General features: G+C 36.2%; 1 protein-coding gene across 1 annotated transcript in view; it reads right to left on the bottom strand.

Moving 5' to 3' along the window:
* Positions 1-5762: 5762 nt before the first annotated feature.
* The window catches only part of LOC107756657 (membrane metallo-endopeptidase-like 1), a 25502-nt gene continuing 17433 nt past the window's right edge, over positions 5763-13831 (bottom strand). Inside the window, exons 19-24 of the mRNA XM_016573852.1 lie at positions 11493-11612; positions 11113-11246; positions 9334-9399; positions 9136-9231; positions 8601-8677; positions 5763-6967 (exon numbers count right to left, since the gene is read on the bottom strand). Of these exons, the coding sequence (XP_016429338.1) occupies positions 6868-6967; positions 8601-8677; positions 9136-9231; positions 9334-9399; positions 11113-11246; positions 11493-11612 (593 nt within the window). The 3' untranslated portion in view covers positions 5763-6867. The remainder of the gene's footprint in view (positions 6968-8600; positions 8678-9135; positions 9232-9333; positions 9400-11112; positions 11247-11492; positions 11613-13831) is intronic.

Raw genomic sequence — 13831 nt, 5'->3', positions numbered from 1 at the left:
GTATAAAGAACAGGTAGTTCACATCACACCTCATTTTATTGGTTCTCAATATAATAAAAGCCTCAAGGCCAGATAAAAATGCACAAATAGGCGCCTGGTTGATGTATGCGTGCTGTTATGGAATTGATGGTGTTGCATGTGCATATGTTTTGATATTTTGAAGATATTTTGCCATAATGCACTTTGATAGCATTGACGTCACTGGCAAGTAAATCAAGCAAAACAATGTTGAATACTGTACATAAATGAATCATACTGCACATTTCTCTTTGTGCTTTATATATTGTAGCTATAGAGCATAACATATGTGCATTATTGGCTCGAGTATTGTTTCTAATCACACCAGATTTACTCCACACCAGTATCTGTCCATGTAAAAGCTCAAGTCCTTCCAATTTCGATTGAGGCAGACCTGCATTTCTTGTCTGGCAGGGTGTTGCATTGGAAAATGCATGCACTAACAATTCAGGGATTATGTTTTATTTGGCACTTCATCACCATAAACCCTTTCTGCCGCCAAGGTTCTAATGTTTAATTTGTTCCAAAGTTGGTTGCATTCAATATATTGCATGTCTCCCGTGCATCAAACAGTACGTGCCATTACAGTGGTGTCGAGGTTTAGATTGGCTAGCAATGAAGCTTCAAAGGCAGATATGAACATTCAAATGATCGAAGTCTCTGTCATTAGAGATAACAGTCATAATCAATAACCAAAGGCAAGCCAATATTGACTCCGCTAAGCTTTCTGAGAACTCGACAATCCATTTCTTCTCCTACAGTGGCCGCCTGACGTCCATTTGATCTTTTCCATCATCTCCTTCTATCATTTTTCTTCCGTCCTGTTCGGCTCTTTAGCTCTGCTGTCATTACTGCTTAATCAAGACGGAAAATAACAGTCACCGGCCTTGACTGGATCTCTAATGAGAGGGCCGCCTCCCCTAAAGTGTCCATTTGAGAGACAACTGCTGGCTGTCGCTTCGTCTGCTACGCTCCAGCTAACACATGAACCCCTGCCGCCCCATTAGCCTGCAATTTCAGACCAATTTATGAAATCATGAGATATGATGCTAGCTAACAGATCCTTGAGTGAGACCTTTGCCTAACGAATCCTCTTGGTGTTTGGTGTTTTATGGCACCGCTATGTACAAAATCACATATTCTCTGCTGGAAAATCATGGTTTATGTGAGTTTAGAGTTGGTTCATGCTAGTCTAGGTGGCTCATCAGCTAAACTTTGACCACTTCAACTTGGTATAACCAATTTTTTTTATTGTTTTTCCTTTTCAGCAGGTTTCCTTTTTCAGCAAGTAATGTAAATATTTCCACCTATAATTAAAAAATGGTTTAAGCTACTCTAGATGGTTCATCAGCTGGACTTTCCAGTTGGTAGACCAGTAACAAACCAGCTACCAGGTTCTAAAAACTTAACTGTAAACTTTTTGGTGTTGCATGCCATGTTTATGAACAAATTTACACATTCTCATCAGCTGTTGTTTTTTATAAAGGATTCAAGCTACTCTAGATGGTTCATCAGCTGGACTTTGACCTGGTAGACCATCTTGGCCGCTGGTTAAAGTCAGTACACCAGTAACAGACCAGCTACCATGTTCAAAAAGCCAACTTGATCACTTTGGTATAACTTGGTATAACCTTTCTTTCTTTCTTTCCTTCCTTTTCTTTTCATCAGGTTATGTAATGTGAACATTTCCACCAATGACCATATAAGTAAAAATGGTTCAAGCTACTCTAGATGGTACATCAGCTGGACTTTGGTCTGGTAAACTGTCTTTTCCAAGCTGGTTAGAGCTGGTAGACCAGTAACAAACCAGCTACCATGTTCTAAAAACTTAACAGTAAACTTTTTGGTGCTACAAGCCACATTTATGAACAAAATTGAAAATGGCACATTCCCTGCAAGATAGTTGGTGGTTTTTATAGAGGGTTCAAACTTGTCTAGATGGTTCATCAGATGAACATTGACCCTTTGACCATCTTGGGCAGGCTGGTTAAGAGTTAGTAGACCAGTAAAAACAGCTACCCAACTTAACCACTTTAACATGGTATGACCTGTATTTTCCAGCAGGTTATGTAATGTGAACATTTCCACCAATGACCATATAAGCAAAAAATGGTTCAAGCTACTCTTGATGGTTCATCAGCTAGACTTTGACCTGGTAGACTATCTTGGCCGAACTGGTTAGAGTCAGTAGGCCAGTAACAAATCAGCTACCATGTTCAAAAAGCCAACTTGATCACTTTAACTTGGTATATCCAGTTTTTTTTTTTCAGCAGCTTATGTAATGTGAACATTTCCACCAATTACCATATTAGCAAAAAATGGTTTAAGCTACTCTAGATAGTTCATCAGCTGGACTTTAACCTGGTAAACTGTCTTTTCCAAGCTGGTTAGAGCTGGTAGACCAGTAACAAACCTACCATGTTCAAAAAAAACAAACTTGGTCACTTTTTGACCTGGCCAAGTTGGTTGGAGTTGGTAAACCAGCAACAAACCAGCTACTAAAAACTTTTCTAAAAACCTAACCCTAAGTTATGTCACATGAACATTGACACCATTGACCATAAGCAAACAAAACAGTTGTAGAGTATTAAAACTAAACTAATGTATGATCAAATATTTGTTACAAAATCTGTTGCTGCAGAAAATGGTCTTGATCTGATAAAAAAAATCTTATGTTCTTAATGCTGCAATGATGCTTTTAAGAATCCCAAATAAAAACCAAACTGAACAGATGAAGACCCTTCGGTTTTATTTCTCGGAATCTGATTCTTGCCCCTAAACATGCTAAAACATTGTCTTAACAATAGCAATGCACGGAAATGTTCCCTGGCAGAACGAACAGCTTGTATGAAACAAACAAATAGTCTGAGTGACCCGTTGTACCTTTTTCATTCCCGTATTGCAGCAGCTTCCTGCCATTATCTGCTGGCTTTAACAGAAGTCTGTAGCGTAATTGCAAGGCAGCCATGAATCAGAGCTATTTATGGACAAATACACACGAAGCTTGAAGCGATATGGTTTTAACAGTCTTAAGGTTGTCAGGTAATTGTCAACATGGGCCTGTTTATGTAACGCTAAGCCCTCGCTTTTAAAGATTCTTCAGTGAAACATAGTGTAGAGAGCACATACATTAGGATTTTTTGGGGAAAACGGTGCTCAATAGGACTCCAGCTTTTGCCTCTCTCCGCTGCATGCTTTAGAAAAGAAAAAAATATTTCCTATACCATTTTCAAAATATTTCAAGGCTGCTTATTATGAAATCAAACATTATGCCTTGACTGGTTTCTATTCAAACCACAATCTCTATCGGCTTCCAAGCCTTCAGTTGTTGACTAATTTTGGGACCGCTCAAGCGCAACGGATATCTTCTTGGAGAGCCGACAGAATCGAAAGCCAACCGAGGGGATTTATCCGTTTACATAATCTGGAAAAAATAATCTGATGTCAATAAGCCCTGTCGTTACAATGAAACTCTTTCGTTTACACGTGTTTTCCGATGCCAAAATTAGTCATGTGTCACAAGAAACCTGTAAACAGGCAAACAGGACGAAATCTTGCTTAAAAGTCTCTTAAACAGACAATGAAAAAGCATGCCTCTTTTTCAGAAAAACAACACCCTCACTGTGCACGTTCACGACGCCTGCACTCGTTGGTTATATCTGCGCATTTGAAAGTTCACAGTAGACATCTATGCAGTCATACATGTAGGTGTCGCACACCTTGGTCGTGTCTGTCATATCAGACTCACAGCCAGGCAGCCGCCACAGAACAACATAATATGATCCAAGCTCTCCTAACCGTTGCCTAGTTTGTAAAATATACACAGACTCCTGTATCTCCGGCGGCAGGTTACCACACTCGACATTTCTCTTCGGGGTTCATAGGAGCTCCTCGTGCGCAATGAAATGCTTCAGAAAAGGCCTCAAAGTTCTGGAGGGACCCCAGAACCCTGTTAAGAACAAACAAACAAACATGACACTATTCATCTCTAAAACATCTACAGCTGTCCTAAAAAAATGTTTGGACACTTAAAGGGATATTCACTCATTAATTACTCACCCTCATGTCGTTCCAAACCCATAAGACCTTCCTTCATCTTCAGAACACAAATTAAGAAATTTTTGATGAAATCCGAGAGCTTTCTGACCCAACGCAGCTGACTCGTTCAAGGCCCAGAAAGGTAGTCAGGACATCGTTAAAATAGTCCATGTGACATCAGTGGTTCAACCGCAATGTTATGAAGCTACAAAAATACTTTTTGTGCTCGAGGAAAACAAAAATAATGACTTCATTCAACGATTTCTTCTCTTCCAGGACAGTCCTCCGCCATTATCGAGAGTACCACGACGCATATTATTTTAGTTTTCTTTGCGCACAAAAAGTATTCTCGTAGCTTCATAAAATTACAGTTGAACCACTGATGTTGGACCTTACAGATGAACCTTACAATGTTTCTGTGCATTGAACATGGTAGTAACCTTGCTGTCTATGGAGGGTCAGAAAGCTCTTGGATTTCATCAAAAATATCTTAATTTGTGTTCCGAAGATGAACGAAGGTCTTGCGGGTTTGGAACAGCCAGCTACCATGTTCAAAAAGCCAACTTGATCACTTTGGTATAACTTGGTATAACCTTTCTTTCTTTCTTTCCTTCCTTTTCTTTTCATCAGGTTATGTAATGTGAACATTTCCACCAATGACCATATAAGTAAAAATGGTTCAAGCTACTCTAGATGGTACATCAGCTGGACTTTGGTCTGGTAAACTGTCTTTTCCAAGCTGGTTAGAGCTGGTAGACCAGTAACAAACCAGCTACCATGTTCTAAAAACTTAACAGTAAACTTTTTGGTGCTACAAGCCACATTTATGAACAAAATTGAAAATGGCACATTCCCTGCAAGATAGTTGGTGGTTTTTATAGAGGGTTCAAACTTGTCTAGATGGTTCATCAGATGAACATTGACCCTTTGACCATCTTGGGCAGGCTGGTTAAGAGTTAGTAGACCAGTAAAAACAGCTACCCAACTTAACCACTTTAACATGGTATGACCTGTATTTTCCAGCAGGTTATGTAATGTGAACATTTCCACCAATGACCATATAAGCAAAAAATGGTTCAAGCTACTCTTGATGGTTCATCAGCTAGACTTTGACCTGGTAGACTATCTTGGCCGAACTGGTTAGAGTCAGTAGGCCAGTAACAAATCAGCTACCATGTTCAAAAAGCCAACTTGATCACTTTAACTTGGTATATCCAGTTTTTTTTTTTCAGCAGCTTATGTAATGTGAACATTTCCACCAATTACCATATTAGCAAAAAATGGTTTAAGCTACTCTAGATAGTTCATCAGCTGGACTTTAACCTGGTAAACTGTCTTTTCCAAGCTGGTTAGAGCTGGTAGACCAGTAACAAACCTACCATGTTCAAAAAAAACAAACTTGGTCACTTTTTGACCTGGCCAAGTTGGTTGGAGTTGGTAAACCAGCAACAAACCAGCTACTAAAAACTTTTCTAAAAACCTAACCCTAAGTTATGTCACATGAACATTGACACCATTGACCATAAGCAAACAAAACAGTTGTAGAGTATTAAAACTAAACTAATGTATGATCAAATATTTGTTACAAAATCTGTTGCTGCAGAAAATGGTCTTGATCTGATAAAAAAAATCTTATGTTCTTAATGCTGCAATGATGCTTTTAAGAATCCCAAATAAAAACCAAACTGAACAGATGAAGACCCTTCGGTTTTATTTCTCGGAATCTGATTCTTGCCCCTAAACATGCTAAAACATTGTCTTAACAATAGCAATGCACGGAAATGTTCCCTGGCAGAACGAACAGCTTGTATGAAACAAACAAACAGTCTGAGTGACCCGTTGCATCTAATTCATTCCCGTATTGCAGCGGCTTCCTGCCATTATCTGCTGGCTTTAACAGAAGTCTGTAGCGTAATTGCAAGGCAGCCATGAATCAGAGCTATTTATGGACAAATACACACGAAGCTTGAAGCGATATGGTTTTAACAGTCTTAAGGTTGTCAGGTAATTGTCAACATGGGCCTGTTTATGTAACGCTAAGCCCTCGCTTTTAAAGATTCTTCAGTGAAACATAGTGTAGAGAGCACATACATTAGGATTTTTTGGGGAAAACGGTGCTCAATAGGACTCCAGCTTTTGCCTCTCTCCGCTGCATGCTTTAGAAAAGAAAAAAATATTTCCTATACCATTTTCAAAATATTTCAAGGCTGCTTATTATGAAATCAAACATTATGCCTTGACTGGTTTCTATTCAAACCACAATCTCTATCGGCTTCCAAGCCTTCAGTTGTTGACTAATTTTGGGACCGCTCAAGCGCAACGGATATCTTCTTGGAGAGCCGACAGAATCGAAAGCCAACCGAGGGGATTTATCCGTTTACATAATCTGGAAAAAATAATCTGATGTCAATAAGCCCTGTCGTTACAATGAAACTCTTTCGTTTACACGTGTTTTCCGATGCCAAAATTAGTCATGTGTCACAAGAAACCTGTAAACAGGCAAACAGGACGAAATCTTGCTTAAAAGTCTCTTAAACAGACAATGAAAAAGCATGCCTCTTTTTCAGAAAAACAACACCCTCACTGTGCACGTTCACGACGCCTGCACTCGTTGGTTATATCTGCGCATTTGAAAGTTCACAGTAGACATCTATGCAGTCATACATGTAGGTGTCGCACACCTTGGTCGTGTCTGTCATATCAGACTCACAGCCAGGCAGCCGCCACAGAACAACATAATATGATCCAAGCTCTCCTAACCGTTGCCTAGTTTGTAAAATATACACAGACTCCTGTATCTCCGGCGGCAGGTTACCACACTCGACATTTCTCTTCGGGGTTCATAGGAGCTCCTCGTGCGCAATGAAATGCTTCAGAAAAGGCCTCAAAGTTCTGGAGGGACCCCAGAACCCTGTTAAGAACAAACAAACAAACATGACACTATTCATCTCTAAAACATCTACAGCTGTCCTAAAAAAATGTTTGGACACTTAAAGGGATATTCACTCATTAATTACTCACCCTCATGTCGTTCCAAACCCATAAGACCTTCCTTCATCTTCAGAACACAAATTAAGAAATTTTTGATGAAATCCGAGAGCTTTCTGACCCAACGCAGCTGACTCGTTCAAGGCCCAGAAAGGTAGTCAGGACATCGTTAAAATAGTCCATGTGACATCAGTGGTTCAACCGCAATGTTATGAAGCTACAAAAATACTTTTTGTGCTCGAGGAAAACAAAAATAATGACTTCATTCAACGATTTCTTCTCTTCCAGGACAGTCCTCCGCCATTATCGAGAGTACCACGACGCATATTATTTTAGTTTTCTTTGCGCACAAAAAGTATTCTCGTAGCTTCATAAAATTACAGTTGAACCACTGATGTTGGACCTTACAGATGAACCTTACAATGTTTCTGTGCATTGAACATGGTAGTAACCTTGCTGTCTATGGAGGGTCAGAAAGCTCTTGGATTTCATCAAAAATATCTTAATTTGTGTTCCGAAGATGAACGAAGGTCTTGCGGGTTTGGAACAGCATGACGGTGAGTAATTAATGACAGAATTTTCACTTTTGAGTAAACTAACTCTTTAAGTCGCACTTAAAAATGTCTGAATGTCTTTGCATTAAAGAAAAAGTTCTTTTCACTTTTCTTTATCATTTTTGCTCAATGTCTTTGAATCAGCTGGTATTTTGGTGCGTTTTAGTGAATTCAGTTCTCCTGAAACACTTTTGAAGTGGCTTTTTTTTAATGTTTTGCTTGAAAATGTTTTAAATAATCAGAAAAGATGCAAGAAACCTGTAAACATGAAGTATATAAAAATATATGAAGTATATAAAAATACAGCAAAATATATAAAGTTGCTTCATATATGTATAAGATACATATATATAATATATTTTTTTAAGAAATTAATACTTTTATTCAGCAAGGTTGCATTGAACTCATCAAAAGTGACAGTAATGACATTTATAATGTTACAAAATATTTGTATTTAATTAAATGCTGTTCTTTTGAACGTTATAGTCATCAAAGAATCCTGAGAAAAATGATTTTTCACACTGTTTACTGTTTTCAACACTGATAATAAGAAATGTTTCTTGAGCCACAAATCAGAATATTAGAATGATTTCTGAAGCATCATGTGACACTGAAGACTGGAGTAATGATGCTGAAAAATCACCTTTTCATCACAGGAATAAATTACATTTTCAAATATATTCAAATAGATTTTTTTTTTTTTTTTTTTACAATATTACTGTTTTAGAAATCATATAAATGCAGCCTTGTTGAGCATAAGTGACTTTTAAAATAATTTTAAAAATCTTACAGACACCAAACTTTTAAATAGTAGTTTACATGATAATTTTGAGTTTTAAAATCCAATAAAATATTTAGTGGGTACAAATTTGGTCTTTCAAGAATTAATTTTTGCTTATCCCACTTGCAGTGTCTGTGTCTTATCTAATGCACTGTCATTTTTAAGTGTGACTTCGATACTTTTTTCATCTTTAATTCACAAATCTCCCAGAAAGATCTTGCCTGTATTCCAGAGGGCTGTGTGGGTCTGTTTTGATGGACTGAATGGCGTACTCTGGGCGGCAGGCACCACACCAGACCTACAGAAAGCATGAGACATTTTATATTCAGTAAAAATAACACAATCATATCATACCAGTTGAGCACATCATGGACAGATGGACACATTTGAACATTATTTCTGATCTAATGTGCATTTTATGCTTGAATGTCATATGCAGAACAGATTTTTTCGGTTGTGATTATTTATTTCAACACATATTTTGAAGTGTGCCCATCCAAATAATGACATTTCAGAGTCCAAGTCCTTTAAAGCAGCACTCATCCCATCGGTTGGCATGATTCAATCACTGATTTCATGCCTTAAGCACACATTAGAGAGCCAGTAGTAATGTATTTTCTAGAGGTTAAGCGGCACCTGTATCTTTTAAGCAGTGACAGTTTAATTTGGCACGCTCTTTGCGAGACTGATCTTGCATGGGCATCGAGGTGAACACATGCAGGCGTCCTAAAGTGGATGTCATTCGTGGTCACATACCTGGGCGAAGTTTAGAAAGAAGAGCTGTTTGTGATCCATATCCAGTCCAGGAAGACGGGGCTCCTCGCCCTCCCTCTCCACCCACTTCATATACGCCTAATATCACACACAGATTCACATCAGCAGATTTTTACGAGTTCTGATGAAAATGTGAATTGTTGTCTATGTGTTTGTTTAAAAGGAATTAATGTTACAAACCTTATATGCTTGACGAACTCCACCGTTGTCAGCAATATTCTCTCCTAATGTTGTGATGCCACTGACCTGCAACAACATCAATGTAACAATGTTCAGTGCATTATTTATATAATACAGTATTTATTAATATTTTAGGTCAGCTTTTAATTGTATATGTTCAGTGTTCATTTAGTTTATTTCTAATTTAGTTCTAATTTCAGTTTAATTTTTTGTAATTTTGTATTCGGTTTTTTATATTTACTTTTAGCTTTTTGCTTTTTATTGTGTTTTAGTTTTTAGCAATTTTAGTACTACTTAAACTTGTTAAATTTCTAATCTTTTTAAGTATTTCCTGTAATATATACATATTTTCTTTTATTTCAGCTTTATTTTGATGAACAAAAATTTTATTAAAGTTTACAATGACAGCACTGTTGTTTTATAGTCTTAATTAGTTTTTTAGGAGAAATAAAAAAAGATTTGTTTATAGACTGAGCTATAAAATGACCACTGTAAAAAGCAATTTTCTTCTTTTAGTATTTTTGTCTTGTTTTCTAGTATAAATACCAAAACATTCTTGAATCAAGATACATTTAATTGAGAAGCGACTTAAGATATGAAGTCTTGTTTTCAAATGTATCAAAATTTTGTTAGTTCCCTTTCATGGGAACTTCGAACTGCGTCCTCTAGGGGTCGCTATGGGGAAACCTAGAGGACGCAGTGTCTCGTTCCCTACTCAGGGTATCATAGTTACATAAGTAACCTGAGACGTTCCCTTTCATGGGAACTTCGAACTGCGTCCTCTAGGGGTCGCTATGGGGAAACCTAGAGGACGCAGTGTCTCGTTCCCTACTCAGGGAACCATGGTTACATAAGTAACCTGAGACGTTTTTGCTTAAAACAAGAAAAAATATCTTGTTTTCCCTTTGAATTGAGATTATGTTTCTTACCTCACTGGCAGATATTCTTTTTAAGCAAAAACTAACAAAAATTTAGATAAATTTTTCAGTAAACAAGACTTAATATCTTAAGTCATTTTGCTTTTCAAGTAAAGTAGCCTGATTTTTGGTAAAAAAAAAAATATATAATATTTTTTAGATTAAATGTTTAGATATTTAAACTAGAAAACAAGACAAAAAATGAATTGAATTGAAAAATGAAAATAATTCTTTTTTTTTTGTTTACAGTGAATTATATTACAGATGGATAATAAAGGTTTTGGAAGAAATGACAGACTTTGATGTTGTTTGAGACATTGCTGGCATATCTTATAAAAGTCAGAAAAAATATTTCAACATCCTTAAAAGAAGCAGAGAATGAAGTGAATACATTACCTTATTTACACAAAAATCTATAAATTTTGCAAAACAAATGCCAGAAGAGTAAGCGAAAATGACTTTACTATATAACTGGATTCATTTTCAATATTTGTAAAAAGTTAAACCTCTTAATGTAAATGTAAACATTTCTATCTTGTTTTAAAATCCATTCATTTTTGTGGCTAGAAAATTGCATTACATTCATTTTTTACTTTTAATGTTTGTTTCTATATTTAATTCTGTTTCCAATTTTTTTATATCCGCAAAAATGTCCATTTACTCTGCTTTTAATGTCTTTGCAGCCTTGAAGAACCAACTGAGATCTCATTTAAGTTTTTTTTTTTTTTTTTTTAGGGCAGTGGAAATGCTTAGATCGGACCCAAAGCATGCACATACTACAAGTACTGTGAGTATAAACCATGTATTTGTTATTTGTTCATTTACAGATTCTTTCCATCCTTCTAAGTGAAGTTCAACTTACATTTTGGCCTCCTGCGAGTTTCCAGCTGAATTTGCCGTACTGTTCCACCATGCATTTAGATTGATCCTCAAAGCGCTCGGCAGAGTAGTTGCTCCACCAGTTGTACATGTTCCCATCCTTGTCAAAATTACGGCCTGTGAAAATAAATATTTCATTTTTTGGAACACGGTCATATTTTAAACAGACAAGCGTTGCGGTTGCTCTTTTGCGCTGTGGTTTGGTCCAGTGGAGAACAATTTATCCGTGATATTTAAAACCCCTCCTTTAGCACAGAGTTTAATGCATCACACATAAAACAGGATCATCAACAAATCCACATTGTTTATTCATCCACAGCTAACTGATAATTGGTACAATCCATCAGATGAGATGCATATTACCGTGATCATCAAATCCATGAGTGATTTCATGTCCTATAACCATGCCAATTCCACCAAAGTTTAGAGCTTGCAGCTGTTTTTCACTGAAGAACGGAGGCTGGAGGATGCCAGCAGGAAACACTGAAAGAAAGATGGATGCATAGAAAGAGATGAAATTCAGCATAATGCCTGGGTAATTGACCAGGAAATGCATTTTCGAGATCCTAATCGAGTCACGTGAGAAAGCAACTCATTTGAATAGTAACAGAGTGTTAACTTTAGACACTTTTATGTCCGATTTTTCATTAAAATGAACAGATTTCAGCTTTTTCTTAGAATGTTTCTGAAGGTCACATTAAAACTGTGTTGGTTAAGACTAGATTTACCCTCGTCAGTCTTTCAAAATATATATGAGGTTAAAAAAAGTATGACAGTCTTTATAGGCATGCATATATATTATATAATGAATTTAATATATATATTTATATATGTATGCATTATATATGCATGCATATGTTCTGATTTTTTTAAATATAGTTTTATATTTCAATATCTGTGTAAAAAAACATTTTGCCCCTAAAAATGTTATTTTCAAAATGTAACAGCTGTACTTATTTACCCATAAGAAAGCAATGTCAACAATGTGATGTATGAGATATATGAGAAAACAGAAAAAATCAAGGTAAATATCACTAAAAAGCAACAGTTCAGAAATGTCAAAAGTTAGTGGACATCATGTTAGTGGACATATTACTCTAGCGAAAAATAAATATACTAAAATGTATTTGTAATACATTTATTTTGTGCTAAGTATACTACTAATACATTTACATATACTTGATAAAAAATACCCTGCACTATTGTACTATTAGTATACTAAACTGGTATACTTAAAAGTCTGCAAAATTGGAAACTAATTTTGTGCTTAATGCACTTTAATTGTGCTGAAGTAGTGCTGAAGTCCAACTAAAGATAAACTGAAGTATATTTGATTGTGCTAAAGTGGAACTATTGCAAGTATACTTCAGGCACTCTTTAAACATCTTGCATTTAAAGACTGATATTATTCAGAGATCATACAATCCTCATCAACAGTGACATTAAAACACATTTTAGGCTTAATATTAAGAAACGTGCATTGTGCACAAGTAGTACTCCAAATAAGTCTCGAGCGAAATGTCAGTAAATATGTTAATAGATTTGACTGAAATAAATATATGACTTTTTTTTACTAGGGTAGATACTAAAAGTGTGAAAAGTGCTTTTAAAGAGTCTCCACAAGACCCGAAGCGCCCATACTTGAAGAAACGCTCAGTAATGTGATGGTAATGGTGTATACTAGAAGGACAGAAAGGTCTCTGCTGTGTAGCGTCCTCCAGCTATAGCAGTTACAGCTGCCACTCTTGTCTCTCTCAAATGGCAATTCAGCTTGAAGTCTTTCCCAGATTGTCCAGGAACATTAAAATGTGCAATCTAAGAGTAATTATGTGGAAATTTCTCCCGCTGAAAATCTGCATAATCACTTGGCTTTTGTAATCTCTGTATTAACGCAGCCTGAATAGCGTGCGCTCAGCGTCCACAGCCCATCTCTGGAAGCACAAGCTTTGTGGGCAGCGGAGCCTGAAACTAGCTTTGTTTAATCTACAAGGGAAAAGCACTACAGGCATTAGAGCCATTATGACAATGGGCTGAGAAAGCATTTATACTGAGAGCCCTCAACAGCTTAGGAGAAATCTGACCAGAGCAAATACTTCACAGAAGACCCACATTTGGACAACGCTGCTTATTTTAGTGTGCGGTTGTGGCCTCCACTGCTGGAAAGACCTGTTTACTCAACCGTGAATCTCAGTGCTGGACTAGACCGGTCTGTGCTGGTCTAGCTGCTGGACCTGTAGATAGACTAGCTTTCTCAAGTGGAGCTGTAATGGTGTTTGTTTAGGCATGTTAAGTCGGAATGATCAAGTAAATGTGCAATGTTATTTTGGACTACATTGTCCATTTGTGGTAAATCGATTAAAGAAAATTAACTATATTGTAAAATACAGAATATAATATTATATTAAAAAATATAAGATTATTTCTTACTATATGGCTATGAATTTACCAGTCTGGTTTCTGTTGTGCAAGTACAATGCTTTAAAAAAAATAATTTATTACATTTTTAAATGTATTTTTAATTTATTATTCTATACATTATATTATATTATATTATATTATATTATTTCTGACTATATGGTTATGAATTTACCAGTCTGGTTTCTGTTGTGCAAGTACACTGCTTTTTAATTTTTTTTTAATTTATTAAATTTTAAAATGTATTTTTAATTTATTATTCTATGTATTATATTATATTTTATTTA

Source organism: Sinocyclocheilus rhinocerous, unplaced genomic scaffold (assembly GCF_001515625.1).
Source record: "Sinocyclocheilus rhinocerous isolate Xijiao unplaced genomic scaffold, SAMN03320098_v1.1 scaffold532, whole genome shotgun sequence".
Classification (NCBI taxonomy): Eukaryota; Metazoa; Chordata; class Actinopteri; order Cypriniformes; family Cyprinidae; genus Sinocyclocheilus; species Sinocyclocheilus rhinocerous.
This window is presented reverse-complemented; position numbering and strand designations above follow the sequence as displayed.